The 25,238-nt window shown below is 43.4% G+C and overlaps 1 protein-coding gene across 1 annotated transcript in view; it reads left to right on the top strand.

Annotated features, from left to right (window-relative positions):
- Positions 1-25,238, top strand: part of RHOJ (ras homolog family member J) — a 78,379-nt gene that overhangs the window by 33,204 nt on the left and 19,937 nt on the right. Inside the window, exon 2 of the mRNA XM_004681801.2 lies at positions 18,350-18,408. Coding sequence (XP_004681858.1) covers positions 18,350-18,408 — 59 coding nt within the window. The remainder of the gene's footprint in view (positions 1-18,349; positions 18,409-25,238) is intronic.

Genomic DNA, 25,238 nt, shown 5'->3' with positions numbered 1-25,238 from the left:
CCATTTCATGTGTAAGTTAAAGCTCAACATGTAATTTAAACATTAAAATTAAAGAGTTGAATGTTTATAAAATTGGGCTTACTATGCCAGTGACATCAAGAGCCTGGTAAGTATCCAGAAGTTTTCTTGAGAATATCTTCAAAACCACATAATGAGGAAAGCTTGGGCTTGGAAACCAGACAAGTCTACATTCTACTCTCAATTCTCTTGCTACTAGTGCATCCTTGGGAAAACTGTACAGCCGAGACTCCTTTTCCTTTAAATGTCAAAGTGAAAATCAGATGAGTTAATTTATCTAGCACATTTAGCTCATGCCTATATGGCAAGTGTTCAAGAAATGTTCACTGGGAAGCCTGTTATCTCCCTCATCCTGTTTCTTGCACCTAGCATTTCTTTTGCCACAAGGATTCAAGACCAATTTTTTAATATTTTATTTTCTGTAGAGTAAGAAAACTTTGTATTGATTTTTATGTACCTTTGTAAAGCTTTACCCATATTATGCACTATTGTGGGCTGGCTAGAAACTTTGACATTATGGAGAATAGAGAGGAATATATTCCAGGTTGAAAATTTAACTTCACAATCTATAAGTCACAATCTGTTTGCAGGGAATTAGAGAAGTCAAACTTCAGTGGAAACAGACTCACTAGCCCCTTCTGAAAATCAGCTGGGTTTCCACGGCGCGCCAGACCTCTCCTGACCCGCCTGCTGCTCCCCTTGGCAGTGTACTCCATCATCTGCCTGTTCTGCTCCCGGCTCTGTCTCTAGTGAATCCTCTCACTGCCCCTGCACCTCTGTCCTGTATCCCAATTCTGTATGCATAAATAAATAAACCTTTTCTAAAAAAAATTGGCTGGGTTCACATCCAGATCTGTATCACAGGTCTGGAGAAGGAACTGGAAGGAGATACAAAGGCTGGAATGAGAAAAAAATGAAACTCGCCTGGGTGACTCCTAAGAGATAAAATGAATCTTGGTTCTGTCATCAGATCAAGCAAACAAGTAAGCAGGTCACGAAAAAATCAAAAGTTTACATAACTGTGTAGAAACAATACACTGAGGTTTTCTCAGTGCAGACACTCAAGACCAAATTGGCGCCTTGGATTTTCAACAAGTCTCTTAAGTGGACATGGAAGAGCACGTTGTTAGCAGGTTCTAGAGAAGAATCGTCAGTTAATGGTCACCTACTCACCAAATACATCTAAATTTTCAAGGCATGAAATCTGAATTTTAAAATTTCCCCTTTGTAGATTCTACCCTCTTCTCATCATTCCTGTTTATGCTTCCCTCTTTCCTATAGACCAAGAAATCTAGTGTTTTCTAGTGAGTAGGTGAGATAAAAGAAAGTAAGAAGAGAAGGAGTGATAATATTTTTTCATTGCAAATTATCTGGGAAGAGGCTATGTGGGTATCCATTGGCCAATGCAAGCTGTCTTTGTTCCCACTTATAAAAGTGAATTGTCTGTAACTGAAATCCTTGGGTGATATCATCAAAGAGAAACTGGTAACCTACGTATTATATATGAAATTAGATTCCTTACATAAAGTATACTTGTAACTCCATAAAGTATCACATAAGAAACGATGGTGGAAATCATTGACTAGGGATGTTTCCTGTCATGATAGAGAATCTACAAATTCAAATATAGGCAAATTTTGATAATGTCAAATGAAGCAGACAATATGAAAGGCTAAGGAAATAATAAAATAGTTCAGTCTAAAAACTTACTGACTTACATGCTTTAAATCTGAGTCAGAATTTCCTGGACAGTGCTGTATTATTGAGTACTGTTCTTTTCTATTTTCTCTCCTCTGTCAATGTAAAGTAATCAGAAAGAAATTCCATAATTTGCTCTTTCAAGTAGATTCCAGAATCAGAAAAATGATGGCAGTTTGGATGTTTGGATAATGGTCTTTTCTCTGCAGGTGCATAGACCCAATGCTGTCTTTTGTCCTAACACTGCTCTTTCCTCTGTTTACCACTTACTCGTTCATCAAGCATTATTGCCATGCTGGAACCATCATGAACAAAGCAGTGAGACAAGCTCTCTAAGTCAGAGAGTTACACATAGTCCTAGCTTCAGATGATGAATTTTCATGACTCACAAATCTGTCAGCCCTGCGTTTTCAGGACTGGCTCCCCACTCGCTGAGATTCTTTTCACAGTTCCAAATGACTAGCAGCAGCTCCAAGAGCTACCTCCTTCACCATTCACTTCTAGGTAGAGAAGATCCATTTCTCTATAATTCAAATAAAGGACCTTTAATTGAGGATTTTTTTAGCCCCATATCATGGCCGATACACCAGCTTCTAACCAGTCACTGTGACAGGGATAGAGGATTCATGATCGGCTTATGCTAATCACAGCTCACCCTTATAATCACTGCAGAACCCACTGCAAAATACAGCCAGAACTCATTGTATAATGCTGAGAAGTGCAGGACATGTTTAAGAAACAGAAGAAGGTGTGGAATTAATGCTGGAAGGGAAGAACAATGTGTGTCCACTATACTCCCTGTCCTCCTAGAATAGCTTATCTAGAATTGTCAGAACCCTGAACCAATTTCAGTGCAGGCACGAATCATTTCTGGTACAGGAGAGATAATAAATGTATATCCCTGGGAATCTTCCCATACAGCATAGGATACAGGCTGATTATTCTGTTAAAACTACCACTGAGCAACCACCAGATGCTCAAAACTGCTGGTCACTGGCAGTAATTTAGAGGTGAACCCTTTCATATCTAATTAGCCTGTACTTTGACTCATGCAGTGCTAAGAGTTCACCTGTACTACTAAAGTTCAATGTTTCAGATAAATTTGACATAGCTAATGAATATTAGTGTGTCTCCAAGGGTGTTGGTTTTCCTGGTAAATCATGATTTAATTTTCCTTATTAACCATCAAGAGTTGTTTAGGGAAAACTGCAAATAGTTGGCTCCATTCAAACCTCACATTAGAAATACCTCTCCAACTTGTTCACAACCTTGAATATTGGATTTAATTCTAGCCTTAAATGTTACACCTCATCATCAATCTAATGTGCTAAGCAGTGGTTCTTAATCTCGGCTGCATAATGGAATCACTTGGGGAGCTTGAGAACAAGTCTCTGCCTAGGCTTCAATCCTAATTGGTCCAGGGTGCAGCCAAAGTTGAGAACTGCTCTAAATAGAACCTTGTAAGAGATGAAGATCATCCTCCTAGGGGATGTGCCCAATTTGCACATGAAACTACCTTAAATGCTGTCACCAAACAGTTAATAGACAGTTAAAATTGATTGAGGATTAAATCAGATTTAGCACTGGGAGATATATTCTCTAGATCAGCAGCATGCCACTTCCTGGGCACACCTTTGCCACCACCACAGACCATCCCACCTCTCTACTGCCACCATCTGGTGAGAGCCATCAACTTCCTCTGCCAGGGCCACTTCAATAGGCTCCCAATTCTCTCTTCCCTGCTGCCACACAGCAGCCAGAGGAAGCTTCTTAAAATATAGATTAGAAAATGTCACTTCCTTCCTCAGAAACCTTCAAAGGCTATAAAATATACAAGCGCTCCAGGCCATTGTCTGCTCTCCCCCTCTCAACAACACGTAGGCCACACTTTCATTTCCTCCACATCTTTTCCATCTCAGGGTCCCTGTTTGTGATGTTCCCTCTACCTAGAATGTTCTATATGCACATCCTTGATCCCTTCCTAGTACACACATAAACATTTTTTTGTTTTGTTCACTTGTTTTTTTATCACTCAGGTGCCAGCTTAGATGTCACTTCCTCAAGGTAGCTGTCCCCAAACCTTAATCTAAAGTGAGTCCCCTGTTTTAACACTCTCTTGATGACCAATTTTATATGTTCCTAGTGTGGGGTTATAATTAAAGTATGTGCCTTCCTACATACTTTATAAGCTCCCTCACGGATAAGAAAAAGCAAGATTAAATAAGAATTTAAAAAGGTTAGAATTGAATCCAGATTATAAGCTCCCTGAAGGCAGGGAAGGGAAGATTGTTTTGCTCACCTGTATGTACGCAAAAACAAGCCTTGGCCCAACCCATAAAAGATGCTCGATCCATATTCACTATAAATGAATGGCAGGTATTTTCTTCTTTATTTATTTGAGGGATATTGTAAGAAATAGGTTATGAAGTGTGTAGCCATACTTACTCAAGATGATGCTTAGAACCCTGTTCATTATATTCTGTGTTCTCTTTAGAAAGAAACAGGAGAGTTGCTCACAGTCTGTTTTACGACAGTTGTTTCTTTTGAAAAGCCAGTTGGTATTTTGCTTCCAAAACTATAAATCATTTGATTTGATTCTATAATGATTCCATAAGTCTTTAACTAGGCTTCCTCTTTGTCTTGACTGATAAAAAGCTCAGAGCTAAATTTGGGATGTTCCCCAGCCCTCCCATGGCCAGCCCTGGGACATACTTTCAGGTTATAGATATATATATCTTTTAAGAACAAGAAAATAAAGATGCAATAATGTTTATCAGAGAAATTAGGAAATTTAAGAAGGATTTCGCTGGATTTTTAAATAAGTCTTCTAACCCTGCTTCTTTTTTTTTCTCTCTCTCTCACTCTTTCTCTCTCTGTGTGTATATATGTATATATTACTCCTCCTCTTGTCTTTGCATGCTTGCTTCTAAGGATTTGTACTCACTTATACATTCCATCTTAAGGTAAAAGTATCCAGGATCCCGGTTAGTGTCATACAAAGAGCCAGGCAGTAGATACTGGTGCATTGTTAACCGTGAACATCTTCACTTGCCTGCCAGAGTCAATTCTTCATCCCCATCTACTAAAAGTACTCTCAGCAAGTATTTACTTCAAAATTATGTGCATTTTAGACTGTATTTTAAATCATCTGTTCATTGTTTTCTTTCACTGATTTAGATCAAAGCCCCCATCTTCCCTTTCTGTTCTCCTCTAACCTTTCTATTTTTAGGTGGGCTAGCATGTATTTGTGCATAAAACAACTCCCTTCTTAATCCTCCTGATATCATATACAAACAACCACAGGTGTCTCTCCACCCTTACCCATGATTTTGCTTTCTGCATTTCAGGTAATGGCAGTCAACTACAATCTGAAAATATTACATCCAATAAGACATTTTAAAAGAGATACATAAAATAAATTCATGTAGCTGTTATTACAGTTATTTTAACTATTGTGCTTTATTAGTCGCTATTGTTGTTAATCTCTTGCTGGGCCTAACTTACAAATTATATTTAATGCTTCTTGCCTGGGGTGTCATGTTTGAAAGTAGAGGCCCTGTAGCTCCCGTCCCACCCCACCCCACAATGCCCCTGAGCAGCATGGTGGGAGACCGTAGAGCCAGTCCCTCGTAGAGGTTGGGGTCAAGGACTTGCACCACTTGTCCCTAGGCCTTGAAATTGGCAACCTCAATGGCTGCCTTATGTCGCACAAGCCTGAGTCAGAGTATTCTTAACTGTCAGTGTTGGGAAATGGCCATCGCTGTCTGTCTTGGAATTTGCCCAAGCCGTGAGTCCAATAGCTTTCTTTGTCTTCTGGGATTGATCAGCTTCAGTTCAACAATTGTGTCCCCTGGCATCCACACCAGAGAGTTTCACAGGACCTCCCACTGTGAAAGCCTCACATTTCCATGAACTGCCCCCCTGCCTGTCAGATGCTCCTGAGATCCCTTAAGAGAGTTATCAGTTTGACATGAGCCCCTTTAAAATGTATATCCTCCATGGTGGTGAGGAAGGGGAGCTACTTAGACTATCCATTCAGTCAACAAATACCTGTTTACTGACTACCACTTACATTCAAACACTGTGGGATCCTTAAAGCTTGTCATTGCCTATAAGGAGTTCTTGGTGTAGCCAGTTATTTAATCATATGTAGAACCTCAGTATTGGTGTGAGGGAGAGAAAAGAAGGCAGATTTTGATAAAGAAGAAGAGGAAAGCAGATAGCAATTACTAGGCCAGACAGAAATAAGGGGCGTTCACCCAGAGAAGATAAACCTACCTGACTTCCACCTGAATCCCTACCCGCACTGGCCCAGATGGTGGACAGACAGACAGAGTTCAGGAACAGAAGGAACTTCCACATGTCCAGAAGCATACTTTTATAAATTAGGTCACAGAGCTTCACAAAGGCACTCAGAAATTACAACACAGAAGAAAGCACTTTGGCTTTTATGCTCCAAACTGCTAGGTCAAATCTACTGAAATATTGAAATAAATGACTGAGAAAATCAGTCCTTTTCATGCTTTCATTTGCCCAAATTGTTTGACTGCCTCCCTTTACTTATGCGCTCACATTTTGAAGTCAATTTTCCCTTAGTGATGACCCAAGGGAGTGAGACAAAATTTTCCAGGACTCAAAATTACTTGTTTATAATCTCATCTGTTTTATGGTCCTCTTTTTTGGCCACAGGCCTTCATTGCCTCAAATCCCCACTGAGGAAACTGGCAGTTTTCTCAGGAGGTTTCCCCATGGCTCATGCTTTGGCTCTTTGCGGGACTCATATTGTGATTAACCCCTTACCCTCTTAATTTCTGAAGACCAGTAAAGGGGGAACTAAGAGTGAATACTCCATTAGTTTCCAGACCCCATTCCTTTCTGCAATTTCCTACGTGGAATATACTTCCCCTTCCAAATATATCTGCCACCAGCTCAGGCGCTCCAAGCCACATTTAAGGGAAGGGTGAGCACTTTGTCACCTAACATGCGGCTTGCAGGCCAGTAATAAGGACCCAACCCAAACTCCCCATTTTCATGATTCAAATGTCCCTCTTGAAGGCAGCAAGGAATGATAACAGCCCCACTCTCCCCCGTCTCATATTCAACTGAAGGGCTGTTGCTCCAAAAGTTGCTTTCTCTCCCTCTACCTATAGGAGCCACACACACGGTCTTGACCACATGTCCACATGGCTTTCCCTGGCACAATCTTATTTTGCTTCTGACCAATTAGTGATGACTCCAGAGGGTCATAACCTTAATTCTAACAGAGTCTTTAACCTTCAGGTATAGCAAAAATTGCAGTTCCAACTATCCCTGGTGTCCTTGACAGTGTGGTAGTTGGTGCTGTTGAGTACCTATAGGCTTCAAAAGAAAGTCATAAACCTAGACTCCTAAAAGAGTTCAACAAAAAACCCCTTGACCTACAAATCAAATACATGTATTGTAAATGTTAGCAGGATACAAGGGTATTAAATGGTAAAAAATTATTAACTTTCCCTTGACTTTATTTCCTCACTACCTCACCTGCCTTCTGCTGAAAGTGTCTTCAGCTCTGCAGTTTCCATCCCCTTCAAAGCCCAAAGCAGAGCACCAGTCAAGCTCTGGGATTTTTTTTTACATAGGCAGAAAAGGAACTACAGCATTTATAGAAGATATACTGGTGAAGGAAAAGGGCACAATTTCAGGGCTGTTGCAGGCTATAAAAAAGGCTGAGAAGTTGATTTGAAGCAGTGCTGTAATTTATGGTTTGAATCCACCTTTGATGTCCTTATCTTCACTTAAGGTCAGAATGGCTAATAAGGACTTGTGGTTGTTCGTGTTGTTTGTCCTTGAACGTGAAACTAACTACATGAAGGCCATCTTACACGGCTCCCCACTTATATTTGTTGCTGTTTTTGAAATCTTTTAAAATGCAGACCCTCTATCAGAGTAATTGTACCTGATCCATTTACCCACTTAACCCCAGCTGCCAAGCATGAGCATGCTCTCTTGAAGCCATGAGGGACAATGTATCCACAGTCCCTGAGGGTAGCAAGCATTCAAGTGAGCCCCTCCCCTGGGCTGGGTATTACCTCCGTCCACAGGACTGGCCAGCCATCTACTTCATGTTGCTAATAAGCATCCTCAAAATTATATTTTGATTTTCAGGTGGTTTAAGGAAAACAATTGGGAAAAAAAAATACATGAACAAGGACATAAAGGTGGTAGATGTAATCTTCATACCCTGACAATATACTTAAAATTGATGGTCTTGCAGGTACTTATTGCAGGAAGGGTCCATGAATTGTATCATCTCAAATTGTCAAATTGCCATGTATACATCCTCCTTTGCTCATTACTTAACCAATATTATAAGTATTAATATTTATTGATAATGAAGAAGTGAAAAATAGTAATTACCTGAAGAAGTAAAAAATAAAATTGTTTCTTGAAAAGAACCCCTATTCTGGGGTTTCTATAAAGGGGAAAACCTGCAAATACACAAAATTATAGAAATCTGAATAACAAAGAGGCAGACAAATAAATAAAATTTAACATACACCAAAGTAGAAGACAGAGAAAAATTACTTAATTTTTTTTTAAAAATGATCTGTAATACTTTGGAAAAGAAGCTATTGCAAGCAGGAAGACACTCTAAATCCTCACCTAGAGAGTTTACTTCACTCTGCCCAGACATTGTCAGTAAAAGCTATATTTAGAACCAATTTGCTGCTGTTATCTTTACAGCTCATATACTTCCTTGAGTTTACAACTAATACACTTTGGCAGATTCCAGCATCCTCAAATGCACAATATTTTCCTAGCAACTTAGAAAACAGGTGTAGGTAGAGCATTAATGGTACATCATAACTCTCCGAAAAAGACAGGTCATTCTGCCAGACACAGTATATATATCTCCACCACAGCAAGACTGTTCATCCCATAATCCTGCTTGTAAACATCTAAACTTGGCCCTACCACCTAAAATAAATCTGGGTAAGCCTGAGACTAAATCAAAGCAGGTACTGAGAAAAAAGGCCAGAATTTAAGCAATGGGAGGCAACTGAGGTGACATGTAATCCAAGCTGTATGTAATGGTAATAATAACAACATAATAACCACAATTGTTGAACACCAAATATTTTTCCTGATTTACAGGTTCATGGCAACAAATATGGGAGAAAAAATTAAGTGTTTTCTATAAATATTTTACATAGTAAATGCATAATTTTATCTCATACTATCAAGACATTGCATCTACCACATTCCTCAATATGAGGTTGCATCATTGCTAATGATCAGTCTCCAATTATTGGGTGTTCAGATTGTCTCCAACAGTTAGCCATTAAAAACGCTACTGTGGTGAAGAGCCCACATGAATATATTGATGTATGTTTGTATGGTTATTCCTTAGAATGCACTGCAGAATTCAGACTGCTGAGTCAGAGGCAATCCTGTGTTTAGGCTTTAGATCTATGTTACCAAATGGTTTGCCAGGAAACTTGAACCAACTTACATTTTCTCCAGTAGTGTATGTGTGTCTGCATCTTCATCTTCTTTTTTTTTTTAGAAAAGACTTGTTTTTACTTATTTATGCATACAAGAACTAGGTGTAGGCCAGAGTATGAAAGGTGAGAGGACCCACCCAAGGTAAAGTGGGGAGCAGAACAGGTGGATCTACTGAAATGCATTGCTGTGGGGAGCAGTAGGTGAGACAGGAGAGGTCTGCTGAGCCATTTGGGTCACCTCCCTGGCCAGGGATCGAACTCACTCAGACCACAGTGACTGGTAGTAGCTTGAGAACACAAGCCTTAACCCCTGAGCCACTAGGGAGACCCTGTGTCTTCATCTTTGTCTACTCATAGACCAAAGATCATATCCTATTTAACTTAAGTATTTTTTAATCCCATATCAATTGACTACAAATTTACTAGTAAAATGTACACCATTTTGATTTATTTTCATTTGACTTAATTATACCCAAAGATTGGAAAATACCCTCATCTATCAAAGATAGTGACTTTCTTTGACCCTATATATTGTAACTATGTTTTTCCATATTATTTACAGTCCTTTCCTTTTTTAAATTCAGGTATATCAATCATCGTCTTGGTGGGTTTCTTCATTTTCTTCTATATTTTCCAACTGCTTCTTTATTCCCAAATAGTAGCCAAATGCATAAATGCAATATACCAAACTCTTATATGCAAAGCATAAACTCTATGACTGAGATTCTTCTTCTGTTCCATTGATTTCTAGGCTGGTGCATTACTACTTTAATTAGCATAACCATATAATACATGTTAGTATATAGTAATGCAGTTAACTGTCACTATTTTTAATTATTAACTATCCTCACCAATTTAATTTTCCATACAACCACTATCATCGCTCTGTCATTTCTCCAACTCAAGAATCCTTTTGGAATAACCTTAAGCTTATTAAATTGGGGAAGGCTAACACCTTTACAACTTCGAGCTCCCCTCCCAAGCCCATGAGCTGCTTCTCCATTTGTCTTCTTTTCTGTATCTCAGCAAAATGCTTTTTCATAAAGGTCTTGCACATTACTAGACAGACACTTTATAGTTTTTGTTGTTATTGTGAAAAGGATCTTTTCCATCATATTTTCTAACTAGTTATAGCTGGTAGCTGATAGAATTTTTATGAGCCTAATAATTCTTTGAAAATTCTTGACAGGAACACACTATTCCACTTTTATCATCACCTAGGTGTTTGAATTGCCTGAGTGACTATTTCTAGACAAGGAGGGGAATGTGCTGTTACATACACACTACTTTTGTTCCTGCATTGTGCGTCAGATGTGATCTACAAAATATCAGTGTGGCATTCTATAAATGTTAAGCTTTTTCTCATATATTATCCCTTCTCATAGTCACAAAACCTACCAAAAACAGATGGAATACGCCAGCATAACCACGTTATTATTATTCTCATCTTAAAATGACAAACTGAGACTTAGCACTAAATCATCCTCCTGGAGCATTCAATAAAAATGAAAACTTTGGGCCCTACCTGGTGATGCAGCGGGTTGAAGCACCGCACTGAGAAGCTAAAGCCACTTCCGCATGAGTTCGATTCTGCTTGCCCAGGAGGAGACCACATGGCACGGCAGACCTCTCCTGACCCGCCCGCTGCTCCCCTCAGCAGTGTACTTCGTCATCTACCTGTTCTGCTCCCCACTCTATCTCTGGTGAATCCTCTCACCCTCCGCATCTCTGGCCTGTACCCCAGTTCTGTATGCATAAATAAATAAATCTTAAAAAAAAAATGAAAACTTTGGGGCCCCATCCCAAATGCTCAGAATCTCAGGAGAAGGGCGTGAAACCAGGGAATCTGCGATTTTTAACTAGTTCCCTCTGGTAGTTACATGAAACATTTAGATCACTGAGTCAAAACTAGATATTTATTTCCCCATGCCTCACAGGCCACCTTCTTTTACAGGATTCCATGGGGAGTGGCTTAAACAAAGGCATCATGGATAGATATGAAGCCTGGGTTGTTGGAAGGTAAAAAATATAAAAAGCTAGAAAAGTAACCAGGGAGCAGATTGCCAGGACTTTGCCCATTCCTGGAAGTGTGGCAATCTGATTTTGGAGATGGCTTGCAACCACACCTGCATGAACCTTGGGGGTAGGGAGGGGAAAAGAAGGCTGGAGAACTGAATGCGGGTCAGTGCCCTTTACAAGTGACAGGGTGAGGGGTGAGGAGCTGCATAGGGAAAGCGACAAGGAGGTAAAAAATCAGATTCTACAGATACTTCTGTAGAACTGGCAGGGTGTGGAGACCAAATAACTGTTAAGGAGGCGGCCAAGCAAAGTGCTGACATTCCAGAATGTGGATGCTTGGAATAATGATTGACTGGCCTCATTCCCAATCTCTCCCAGGACTGAGCAGGATCTTCCTTCTCCTCTTCCATTATGAAACAAATGCTGACAAAGGGAGACCTTTGCCACATATACACCTCACACCTAGAACTAGGGCACTTCATTCCAGGAAACTGTTCCCAAAGGGATTGTTACTTAAGAAGTTATTTGCTCAGGGATTCCTCCCTACATTTACATAAGCATTGGTATACAAAATGTTCCTATTGGTGATCTCCTTTGTTCCTCAAATAAACTTCACTTTGCCAGCAAGAAAATCAAGATTTAGGGAAGTTGTGACTTATTCAAGTTGCCAGAGTTTGTAAATGGTGGTCCCAGGGGTGTAGTTTGGTACCCCCCGTCACCATAAGTGGAACTGAGGAGAAAAGAAGTATCACCAGGAATGGGACGTGTGTGGCAGACATGTGACTGCCTGTTCCAATGAGACTCTCGTTATCATAGAAGGAATATAAAGGCCTAACGAACGAAAGCGCCCAGCTGTGAGTCCTGCTGGATTCTCATGAAGCCTATTTAGGTTTTCTCCTTAGTCTTTGTGCTACAGAAACTCGACCTCATGCCAGTATATCAAATGAGTGACTTCTCTGAACAACTTTCATTACACACACACACACACACACACACACACACAGCAGTTTGCTCCTCAGGAGACAACAGACCCAGACCGTCTGCAAAGAAGGGAAATGAGTTGGCAGGTGGGGGCTGGTGTTGAATGTAGAAAGGGGAAAAGGATTTAAAACCATAGTAAGAAAAACACATTACCCTAGAAGGAGGAAGCCAGCAGGAAGGCATTCACCACCATTCATATTATGAAAACTGATCCTTTATTTTTCCATACTAACTGTTTTCTAACTCAATTTAAGGGGAAACTCATTCCAGGTGCCTCTGAGTTGAAACCTTACAAAGCGAACCACAGTTTGTAAGCTTGAAATCAAGTCACACATATACACAAGCACTTAGACTCCTCTAAGAGAGGACTCTAGAGCTAAGTGAGTCACTGTCACAGACAAATCTTTCAGAAGAAAGAAGCTCCTCAGCCTCACCCTGTCACTTGTAAAGGGCACTCACCCGCATTCAGTTCTCCAGGCTGTTTATTTCTTCCCTGCCCTCAAGGTTCATGCAGGTGTGGTTGCAAGCCATCTCCAAAATAAGATTTGCACACTTCCAGGAATGGACAGAGTCCTGGTTACCTTTCTGAGAGGGCAAAGGTCAGCAGCGGCTGAGCAGTCAGCAAGCAGGACGAGAGTCAGAAGTAGTTTTCATTTGAACACTCCATCCCTTCACTAGACATAGACAAACTCATGATGATTATCCCTAACTTCTGAACAGCTTATACAAGAGCTTTTACATCCCTTTAGGGTAAACATGATTTGTTCATTTGACAGGTGAGAGAGAGAGAGCCAGTGACTTGCCCAACATCTGAGCAAATGAGTAGCAAAGTGCAGACATGAAGAAAAAAAATTAAGAAAAACTATCTGTAACTTGGATAGAAGGCCTAGAGCGTGTGGCACACCCTGTCGTGTCACTGAGACAGTGAACAGCAGGAGGACCTGTTACCTGAGGAGTAACAGTTTTGGTATATATACCTTTATTTGATTCTACTGTCAACTTAAACTTTTACAAAATTTACTTTCTTGAACTTTCTAAAGTTGCATGCTAACTTCAAATCCCGTTGGGGAGAAATGCAAATAATTCCTGCGAAGTAGAAAAGGGAACAGCAAGACTTCCTTCTCCATTGGACCATAAAGTGTTCAGCTGAACCTAGCCAGCTCTTATCCTAACATTTTGCTTTTGAAATACCTATAAATACCCAGTTCCCCAAAATGCTCTTTGAATAGGTTTAGCATCTTACAGTCACTCACAATGAATTAATAAATCACTCACAAGTCTTCAGCCTCTATTTGCATGAAAGTCATGCTTTTAAGCTTCTTAAAATTCTATTTCTTTCTATGTCCCAAATCTAGTACTTCTTCCTCCAAAACAGCACTTTTATGGAACGACATGTACACACGCAGTCAGGTCTGCCTCATCTTGCCTGCCAAACAGAGGTTACGCAACATGAGTGACGCAGACAGCCGGATATGTGCTAAGAGAATCGGAAAGTGAAGGCACCTCAACTCTCCCTAATTGACGTGGCATTTCCACCACTGTAGTTCTCAGGATGATACAGTTTCATCTTATTGAATTCAAAAGGCTGCTCTTGACAGTTGGGTGACCAGCCTACCACAGAGCAAAGAAGAGGCTTTGAACCAGGTTCCTAGGGCAACTGATGGACTGGACCACAGTCCCCAGCTAGCTTACAGGGGATGACCAACACTTTATCTGGGCTTGCAAACGACAGTTCTGTGAGATGACAGGAAGGCTGAGGAGATTAGGCTCAGGTCCTGCCTGGGAAATGTTCTCTCAGGTGAAGTGAAGGTCCAAGGAGCAAACCCTTGACTTAGGTTTCACTCCCAACTCACTCCAATGCATAAAACTCACCACTCCAGTGACACAAAGAAAACACAAGGAGGCAAAGAGCTGAGTGAAGCTGGAGAAGTCCTTCATTTCAAACTTTCCAGGCCACTGAGAATTTTTCACACTTTATTGCAAGAACTATCTGAGCCATTATTAGGTCATTTGACCCACTGTCATTTGAAACCTCTCTAAGCACACACATACAAAAAAAAAAAAAAAAAAAAAAAAAAAAAAAACAAGAACTAATAGCTCCCAGAATAGAAGGTGAGAGGGAGTTTCAGGCTGACCATGGACTGCCAGGCAGATTTGCTGGCTGCAGGCGCTTCCCAGCAGTTCATGTCCCTGCCAGAGGCCTGAAGCACAGCTCTGCACCTCCCGAAGGACCTTCTTCTGCCTGACTGGCCCCTGGAGCTCCTTTTCCATACTGTGTATGCAGCATTTACTATGTATGCCTGGAACTTAGCTGCCTCCTGGGGGGCTAAGGGGAGAGGGAAATGGAGTCTGGAGTCCATCCTCAAGGGTTTTCCTGTCCACTGGAGATATAAGATATAAATCTAAATTCCTTTCATTTGCAATAGAAAATAACTAACAATTCACAAATACTAAAAATTTCTCTGTGCATGTTACTGGACACTGGGCATGCAGTAGGCAGCTAGATAGACTGGTCCCAGTAAGCATGTTGTTGAAAAGGGAGGAGTAACAATTGTTTAGCACCTACTATGGACCAGGAGTGTGCCAGGCACTTTCTCTCATTTAATTTGCTCCTTCTGCATACTGTCTTTGGTAGGTGATGTTATCTCTTTTTTTTTTTTTTTAATTAAGATTTTTATTTATTTATGCATACAGAGCTGGGGTATAGGCCAGAGGCTAGGGGCGGTGAGAGGCTTCACCAGACACAGAGTGGGGAGCAGAACAGGCAGATCGACGAAGTACACTGCTGAGGGGAGCAGCGGGCGGGTCAGGAGAGGTCTGCCACACCATGTGGTCACCTCCGGGGCAGGCGGGAATCGAACTCATGCGGAAGTGGCTTTAGCTTCTCAGTGCAGTGCTTTAACCCGCTGCGCCACCAGGGAGGGCCCGATGTTATCTCTTTTTTAACAAATGAGAAAAGAAGGGCTTGGTGTTAGAGAACTTTCCCAAAATCATGTCAATGGTGAAGAACAAAGAAAGGATTTAAACACAGAATCATCTGACTTCAAGGATCCTACCTTTACCTGCCTACATTTATTACTAGCATTCGAAGGCATAAATTCCTTCTGTGCTGTTACAATTTGATGAGGAGCCTCAGAGGACACAGATTGACAAGCAGTAAGGCATCCATTGCTAGTCCCCAGAGAAGGCCAACAAAGGCATTTGTTCACCTCCCAATATGTGATTAACACTTGACCTATCTCTGGCTGTCCCTTGATGTTCTCTGGGATCAATTGTGTGTGAGCCGTTTTCTTCCTTCTGATAAAATGGGAGAATGAATGGTAGTAAGAGGGATTAAAAGTGAGTTTCCAAGAGAGGGACACACCCCTGAACCCTTCCTTGAGATCCCCTATGCTGAGTACACAGCCAGCACAACCAAGGTGAGAGTCCACATGGCTTCCACCCCAAAAATGTCATCCCCTCCCCTCCTAACATTTTGCCTTCAACTGAACACATCATTTAAATTTCTTCTCTTTTACGGTATTTGGGGAAAAGGAGACTTCAGGACTTTCATAATTTAACAGACCTTTCAGAATAAAATCTAAAGATCATGGTAGCTAAGTTCTGCATGCCCACCTCTGCAGCACAGTCTCCCCAGCACACACTGGAGACCTGGAGACCTACAGACCTACCACTCGTCCCTTCCCAGTGCGCTCTGGGTAGCCCTGGGCCAGCCTAGGGAGGCAGCCCAGATATCTCCTCCAGAAATCTCTGATCTTGCCCTTGTGGTGCCCCTGTGGCATATTCTCACACCCCACCAGCACACTCATACACACGCACACTCACGAACCTATGAATATGCACGCATGTGCAGGAATGCGCCTACCACCTGTTCCAACACCCTCCTGGTTGCCCCTGCTATAGGGCTTCTCCCTGCCCAGGCTTTCCCAATAAACCCTTGTCTCCACTCTCCAAAGCAGGAGAAACATTATTTGTTTTGTTTTGTTTTGAAGATTTTATTTATTTATGCATACAGAACTGGGGTACAGGCCAGACGGGGAGGGGCAGTGAGAGGATTCACCAGAGACGGAGTGGGGAGCAGATCAGGCAGATCAACAAAGTACACTGCTGAGGGGGGCAGCGGGCGGGTCAGGAGAGGTCTGCCGTGCCATGTGGGTCAGCTCCGGGGCAGCCGGGAATCAAACTCACACTGAAGCGACCACCGCTTGGCTTAGCCATGCACTGCAGCATTCCAACCCGCTGCGCCACCAGGGAGGGTCCCGGGTCTGGTTTTCCTGCTCCCAGGAAACACCCATCGAATACTCAAGGAAGGGAGGATAGAGGTGATGCAGGCAACCTCACCCCTTCCTGAACTGGCTCTTGCCTCCCGCCTAGTAAAATTCCCTGAACTCAAAGCTGCCACAGGAGAAAAGGGTGAGGACTGAGGGAAAGGAGGCTGTTTTCTGGAGAAAGCCTGAGCAAGGCTCCAGGGCTCCCGTGGAGAAGTCAGCACCATTGCTTCGACATATTTAAAGTGTCCAGTGTGTCTATGAAGATGACGTGGCTTCTAGTGCTGCCTCCACAGATGACCCGGAGCCTGGAGCTGGGGGAGGGGGCAGGGGTCTCAGGAACAGCTGTCCCTGGCTGCTTGCACTGGGCTCACAGAGGCAGGAAATTCCATGCTGTAATGGCTGGACTTCTTCCCTTCATTCCTGATGTGTGACTAGGCAGTGAACTGGTCTTTAAAGAAACCATTCAGACAGATTTCAGGAAATGTGACGGGGCCCAAAACATACAGGAAGAGGAAAATGTAACAGGACAAAGCTCTTGGCTGTGCAGTCTCACTAAATGCCCATCTTCTGTCAGCACCAGCACCAGGTGTAGCTGGCGCTGGGGTCTCTACTTAAAAGTGTGCCTTGAGTAGCTACCACCATGTTATCAAAGTGAACACATTAATCTGAGTAGATGAGAATTTTTTTCCCTTTATCTAGGGAATCAGTACTTTGAAACAAGTCCTTGATGAAGAATGAGCCATTAAGAAATAGTTTGTATGCATGTAGCAAGCAAAATCAGGAAGGAACGGCAACTTGAGCAGTCGCCCTGAGGAGCTGGCTGGCATAGGTGTGAAGCAGGGCTCTCCGAGGTTGTTCTTCAATGTAACTTTAGTCTCCTGCACAGCCCATGGTTGTCAGAAGCAAAATTCATCTTTACATTATTGGCACATTTTTTTAATCAACTGAAAAAAAAATCACATTTTCCCTCACATTTTGCTTCTCTTTTCCCAAAAAGACTTTCAGGGAGGGGATCTTACATTTGCTCTTTCCAGTCACCAAGAGAATTGTGTTACTCTTACATTCCATCTATTCAATCTCAGTTTAGTTTCAAGTTGAGACTTTATTTCATTTCCAGGCATGCACAGAGTGGTTGGGATCCCTTTATTACTTCTCACTTTCCGACACAATTGTTCAGCAAAGTGGTAAGCCTGCTGGGCAAATCAAACTCTCTACTTTTCACTCTCTAAGCACCCTTTAGGTATGTAAAATTAAACCTGAACAACCTCTCCTACTGCAGCTAAGATTCACAATTGTAATGAATCTGTTATGCTAAAGTACAAGAACATTCTATTTAAAAAAAAAAAAAACTTTAAAGTAACAGTAAGCCTCTCTTTTTCATTATTAACTTTGCCTCACAGACCATAAAACATGTCGGTGGGTTAATATTCTTTGTTTTCAGGGTTTTATTAACATTTTGAAAACAGACAAAAACAGAGATTTCTAACAGCAGTACTACTTAACAATTCTGTGTCCTGAAAAGAAGCTCAAACCAAACCAAAGAAGAAAATAACCTACCCTAGCAAGGGGCTAGCATCCTGAGGAGCATGGTATCCCCACCTCATAAAGATCAATGAGCAGTGTAGGGCCCGAGTGGTCCCTATAAGAAATTGCATCTTGGCTAAGAAATGTGCCCTTGGCTCAGCCAAAGCAGCTCAAGTCACTTTCATTTGGAACTTCATTTAGACTTTCATTTGGAAGCCATGCTGTCATCTAGGTTTAGAATCTGCATGGGTGAGGCACATGAATATTCTTGCTGCCCAGGGAGATGTTGGCATGGAGATATGGGGAACCTGCTGGTTGAAGTTTGCATTAACGTACTCTTCTCTTCTCCTCTAGTTACTGTGACAGTGGGAGGCAAGCAACACTTGCTCGGGCTGTACGACACAGCAGGACAGGTACATCTCTATTATCTTGATTCATTAAGGGCTTGGACGGAGGGAGAAGGACCCACGTGGATATAGGCATTTGGGGAATTACAGTACCAATGTTACCTCTTCTGGTTACTTGGGACAAATTTATTGTCTACCTGAATGATAACTAAAAGCACATCTTTAAGATCTCCAAAATACATATAATGGCCAGAAATGACTCATTGAATGATTCAAGGTGTGAAAAGGCAAATAATGACTCATTCATTCATCGATGACTATGAATTAACAAAATAGCATATTTGGCTGGGCATTTTCTTCCCACTCTTACCAATTCTAGAATTAGGATTACTAAGTGAATTTCATAAAACTTGAGTTTCACCCATTATTTGTTTAATTATATTCCTTACCCATCTTTATTAGAATTGTGGAATATGCCGTGTGAAGGTTCAGAAAGAGCTAGCCGGTAGGGATTAAGTGGATAAGTTAGACTAACTGTCAGAAGTAAGAAGACCCAAGATCCTGGATGCCTTCCAAAAGTGAGGGTCAACTCCAGAATAACTGGGGGTTAACTCTAAATTCACTAAGATTCTTGAAATATCCTCACTCAATTAGAAATGTTTCTTCAAGTTGGAGAACCTGTTCAACCCATAATACAAGACAATGGATAGAACTCTCAATACTTAATCACTGAGCATGTATACCCCAGGAGTCAAAATGCCAGCTTATTTTTCTTTCCTCACAGCTCACATTTTACTGTGAAAAGGTTCTAATGTCACAAGTTCATGGAATGGAAAGGAAGTGGTTAAGTAATTGATGGCAGTGACTCAATTTCTTGGATAGAACTTTTATTACCATATGTCTTAAGTGATTTATTTAGGTCAAAATCAGCAGGTTGTTCAGTCTGTCCAAACTCATACATCATAAGTCCTTTAGAGTAAGCGTTTGCCTGTGCTCTTTCCCACTGTGCATTTCCTGGTAATTGTTATTTGTAGTTAGGCAGTTGACTAGGACTTTTTCACAATTATCTGGAGATATGTCTTTTTGCTTAACTTGAAAGCTCTATACTGGAAAAAAAATAATAACTAGAATTCTCTTTGGGATTTCAGTGTGCATTTGCAAGGATCACTGTATAAATCTGTGGGACATCAAAGAGTAGGACTGGGCAGGCCTGGGCACTGGAGGCCCTGGAAAATCTAACCTCAGACATAACGCTATTAAGAGCGGCCAGTTTTGCCTCCTAGGCAGATGGCTGTTTCGGTCAGCTACTCTCAGAAACTTGCTACTCTCAGGAACTTGGGGGCGAGGGGGACAGTGACCTGTACCAAAATGCATGGCTAGAAAAGGACCCCCCCCCAGATACCCAGATAGGATAAACCATTTTGGCTCCTCTAACTTAAGGTACAGGCGTTGACCAGAAGGAGGGAGGCGCACAGGGGACTGTGGTGATGGCACACAGGTGAACTGGGAAAGGGAATTCTATGGAGTCTACACCTGAGGGGGGTGGGTGGGTAAACATTGTTCTTAAATGAACAATGATGTAAATATGTATATAAAAATAAATTTTAAGAATCAACAGGGAAAATCATCTTAAAAGGTAGAAGGGTCTTGATGCAGTTCATACATAGCTGCCCCACCCACCAGAAGCCATTCCAGCAAAGGGGGGTGCTGCTCTTTGGGCTGGAGTTCTTGCTGTCATTCAGAGTCATTGGGATGCCCCCATTCATCAGGAATTTACAACCTGAGAGAAGACTGACACCCTTCCCCCACAAAGTCAGTTTTAGAATATAATCCAGTTTGTAAGATGTAGTACAGCAAGGATTAGTCCTGGCTCTGAAACTTCTGTCTCCCTTCCCTTCTAAAGAGCTGTCTGCACCCCTCATGTCCAATCAGGTCTCCCTTCTTCTGTGGGAATCATAATGGACAGCTTCTGTCCATTAATTGCCCCCAGAACAACCTCCCCAAGCCTCTATTTAATTTTAAATCCAATAAAACTATTTAAAAGCTCTTATGGAGTTTAATTATTCTTTCCCACTACTCTGGCCATTAAAGTAAAAATTTTTTTTACAATCTTATTTATTTATGCATACAGGCCACAGGTGCAGGGGGAGTGAGAGGACTCGCCAGAGACAGTGGGGAGCAGAACAGATGGTCAGGCATAAGGCAAGACAGGAGAGGTCTGCTGAGCCATGGGGTCACCTCCGGACCACGGATCGAACCCGAGGCGAAGCAGCTGCGGCTAGCTTGCAGTGCTACGCTTTAGCCGCTTGTGCCTCCAGGGAGGTCCCACAGTAAAATTTTTTTTTTTAAAGATTTATTTATTTATTTGTGCATACAGAACTGGGGTACAGGCCAGAGGCTCAGGGGCGGTGAGAGGCTTCACCAGAGACAGAGTGGGGAGCAGAACAGGCAGATTGACGAAGTACACTGCTGAGGGGAGCAGCGGGCGGGTCAGGAGAGGCCTGGCTCGCCATGTGGTCTCCTCCGGGGCAGGCGGGAATCGAACTCATGCGGAAGTGGCTTCAGATTCTCAGTGCTGCGCTTTAACCCGCTGCGCCACCAGGGAGGGCCCCCACAGTAAAATTTTTAAGTCTACTAGTATAGGAGTTGAAACTCCATGGTAGTGTCAAAATATCCTTGAACCCCAAGTGAAGAAAGTAAGATGACCCAAACCTCTGACACCAGAAAGTGAGCAGCAATAATATAGAGCTACAAATGGGCTATGGATAGTCCTTTGACTTAATTTTCACTTTAATGTCTTCCTCCAGCTACTCTGAAAGCTCAGGGCTGGACGAGGCTCACAAGGAAACATAAAGCATAAGGAGCACAGTCAGAACACATCTCATATAAGGTTCCTTCTAGGCCCAGAATCCTAAGATGGGGACCTTGAAAAGATGGCTTCAAGAAAGCCTAAGAGAACCAGAGTAATTAAGCAAAGGATTTGAGACTAGACCGAGTAGAAGCCTTCTGGCAGCAAAGGATTGTTACATACAACATTTGGCTGCAAACACAAAAGGAGGAGGACATGAGTTCACGTTTGACAACGGCATCCTCACACTTGCAGACCTTGTTACCCCCAAGCTGCTGGCTCCATCCCCAGAGTGTCTGATTCTGTGAGTTAAGGATGGGATCCAAGAACAGGCATTTCTGCCAGGTTCCTGGTGCTGCTGCTGCTGCTGCTGCTGCTGCTGCTGTAGCCTCACCACCATTCTTTGAGAACCACAGCTCTAGAAATTGCCCTGGAAATGTGACCCGCTGACCAGCAGCATCACCATGCCCAGGGAGCTTTCTAGAAATGCAGAATCTCAGGCCCTCCCTGGTGGCGCAGCAGGTTGGAACACTGCACTGCAAAGTAAAGCTGAGCTGTGGTGGCTTCAGTGCGAGTTCGATCCCCATTCGGGAGGTGACCCACATGGTGCAGCAGACCTCTCCTGACCTGCCCACTGCTCCCCTCAGCAACACTGTTTATGATGAATCCTCTCGCCATCCCTGTACCTCTGGCCTGCACCCCATTTCTGATGCATAAATAATCCTTAATTTAAAAAAACAGAAATGCAGAATCTCAGGCCTATCCCCAGACTGCTAACTCTGGACTTGCATTTTAAAGGGACAGGTGAGCACTTCATAATTTGAGAATCGCGTTGGTGGTTGAAGGAGGGGAATCCCCCTGACCCCAGAGGCTTCCAGACTTTTACTGCTCGACCAACAAGTCTTAGAAAGGAATTAAATTCATCAACATTGTCCCCAAATTTCCATTTCTAGCCTCAGGTAGACTGAGGTCAGGTAGACTGCTCTCCTAAGCAATATTCTGGCAGATGTTGTTGAAGCTATACAGCAAAGAACATCTATAATTCAAAAATACCCATTTGGCCAGAGTTCCTAATAAGAAAGAGAGGTGATTTCAGTACCAATTCATTCCAGAACCACAAAAGAATTAAGTCTGTGAACCCAGCTTTAGAGTCCCACCTTGCTGTGAATAATCCAGTTTTCATACATAACTAAGAAGCCATGCCCCTTGACTTTATCTCGAGTAGGGCCTGAGTCAGAGTTGAAACAACCTCGAGATACCTATGTGCTGTAAAAGGTAAAGACTTGGGAATTCATTACTTCTGCCCTCCACTCAGCCCTGGACAGAACCTCTAGACCGGCTCCCCGGCAGCCCCTGAGGCCTCCCCCACTCTGCAGCCCCTCCTGCCCCCCAGAAGACATGCTCCTGTCCCTTTTCAGCCAGCCAAGCCCTCGCAAAAGACAAGGTCTGATGGAGTCACCTGCACATAGGGCAGTGAGGCGAAGCTCTAGCTCCCTCCCCAACCCCAGACACCCACTAACACATGGACTTGGAATGGGGCCTCTGGAACCTTCAGAACACAGCTCCTTCATGTGTAGCAGAATCCCCAGCATCAGGTTAGGCAGCAAAGTGAGGGCTTTTTCAGCAGGTGCCCACACATGAGCCCTCTACCCATACTAGGGAGGCAATGAGGCCAGGCCTGAGGGCCAGATCTGCTAATTGGTGCCAGCTCGTGCTGTATACAGATGCCCCTAGTTGTGTGACTGAAAGTCTCCCTGAAAGGACTCGCTAGAGCTCGGTTCTTTGGCTCAGCTACAAAGAGTCGCAGAGCTGACTTTTCCATGATGTACTTGCAGGACAGTTTGTTTAGAGTGTGTCATGAGAGACCCAGCAGAGAGTGGGGTGGTGGGGTGGGGCCCCTGCAGCCTGGCCAGCTGGGGAATGCTAACTGGGGAGGTTTTCTTGGCTAGAGCCAAGAGTCCCCCCAGCCCACTGCCACCACCAAGGTCGGAGTCAGCTGAGGCAGTCAGACACCTCATCTCCTCTCTCAGGGGCACTCACTTGCCCGAGTAATGTGGGCAAAGCCTGCTCAGGTCATGGCCTCTTAGCTTAAAGGCAGTATTTGCGAAAGCAACCTCAGCAGCACTGGCAGGAACAAAAGGAATCTCTGGTGTCAGGAGCCTGGTTTCTCAGCAGGGCAAAGCCCCAGGGTTTTCGGCACACAGCTCCAGAGCTGTCTGCATGTGGGCCAGTGCAGAATGGTGTCTGTCACAGGAAACCACAGCTCACAGCAGCTCAGCTGTCACCAGCTGGGAGCGTGGGAGCAGGAAGACCGTCAGCTGCACCCCTCTCTCAGCCAGGGCTGCACGCAACACATCTTCACCACGTCCTGATAGTTGAGGCACCTCTCCCCCTGAAAAGCTGAAGAGCTATACAAACAGGCATGTACAGCTGGGGTTCATTAGTGGCAACCCAAGATCCACTGGGAAGGACACGCACCTTCCCCTTGGCTGTTGGCTGACTCTGGGGGGGGGGGGCCATCTGGAGCACAGAATCTGGCATCAGCCCTCTGTGGAAACTTTGCTTAAAACCTCCAAGTAAATGTTTTCCTCAATGAGCTACTCAACTTTTTTTGCTCACATGTATCTTAATGTGGTTTTAGAAATGTGCACTTTGGAGGACTAGAAAAAACTGCTCACATGACTAGTTTTTGGTCAGAGTAACTGTAGAGCACGATCTTCTCCCCAAATTATGAAAAATTGAGTTGTGGGACATTGACTCAGAGGTGCAATCAGAGTTTGCAAACATTTGGGTCTCATTACAGCTCAGTTGAGGACAAGTTAATTTCAGGCTCAGCCCTGCTCTCCAGTGAGGGCAGGACCTGCAGCTGTTGTTGACATGGGACGGAGGGTGAACTCTTCACCACGGAAGAACTTACTATGTTCATGGCACTGAACTAAGTGGCCCGCAAATACTAGCACATGAGACCAGCACATGTTATAAAACATCTAAGAGACCAGCACTGTCATCAGACTCATTTTACAGATAAAGAAGCTGAGGCAGACAGAACCCATCCAAAGACACCCCTGGCAGGCAGGAATGGGACTAACTCAGAATGTCCCTCCAGAACCCCTGGGCTCCTAGGCACAGTTATGCCCCCGCCCACGTTTTTGAAACCAAGCCTGGCAGGTAGGAGAATCCATCTGAGAGAAAATGAAAGTGACTGGTACTGAAAATCTGGGGAAAGCATCACTGAGCCTTGTAGGACATGGGGGCAGAATTCTATTTTCAACTGAATGTGGGTCTAAGGGTGGGGTGGGCTAGAGACACACGGGCTCTGCTCCCCTTCCCGCCACAACATGGTCCCTGGACCAGCAGCTTCTGGAACTTGCCAGAGACACACTTCTTGGGCTTCAGTCCAACTTTCTGCTGCAAAAGACTGAACTTTACTGAGACCCCCGGTGCTCAACCGTTGTGTCTGACTCACGCCCATGATGACTCCGAGCACATTCCGAACCCAGGTGTTCGGCCCGTCTGAGGCAAGGCCGCCCCTGAACTTTTCTTTTTGAATCATCATCCATAATCTTCTTAGCCCCTGACTTGCCTACAAACCAAGCACTCTGCTGTCTTCTCAGTGGGCTCGGTGGAAAGCTCCCCAAAGCCCACCTCCTGCAATTCCCTCCTTCACCCCCACGGCTTCCACCTTAGCTCCCAAGCCCACCTCCAGCTTCTTTAAGATTAAAACGCTGTCTTGAGAGGCACACAAGCACCTGTCTTCCACTCTCTGTTTTAATATCAGAAGGGGTCTTGGGTACCATCTAGCTGTTCAGCCACTGCTCCCGGCTCCTTTACACCATCTCAGCCTGTGATCACCAATCTAGGTTCCACAGCCGCCCCAGTACAAACATCACAGGAGTTACCAGCTGATCAAAATTCAAACCCCAACTTCCCACGGTCCGATTTTGAAGGGATACTTCCCTTTATTAACCCCCGGCCGCTCCTATGCTCCCTGCCTGCCCCAGCAGTGGGGTTGAAGGAAGCCTGGCCAGCCCAGGCTTAAAGATATGTT

The sequence above is a fragment of the Condylura cristata genome, unplaced genomic scaffold, assembly GCF_000260355.1.
Source record: "Condylura cristata isolate star-nosed mole 26May11 unplaced genomic scaffold, ConCri1.0 scaffold00013, whole genome shotgun sequence".
In the NCBI taxonomy this organism is placed as follows: domain Eukaryota; kingdom Metazoa; phylum Chordata; class Mammalia; order Eulipotyphla; family Talpidae; genus Condylura; species Condylura cristata.
Note: the sequence above shows the minus strand (reverse complement) of the source record. Positions and strands in the feature narration are given on the sequence as shown.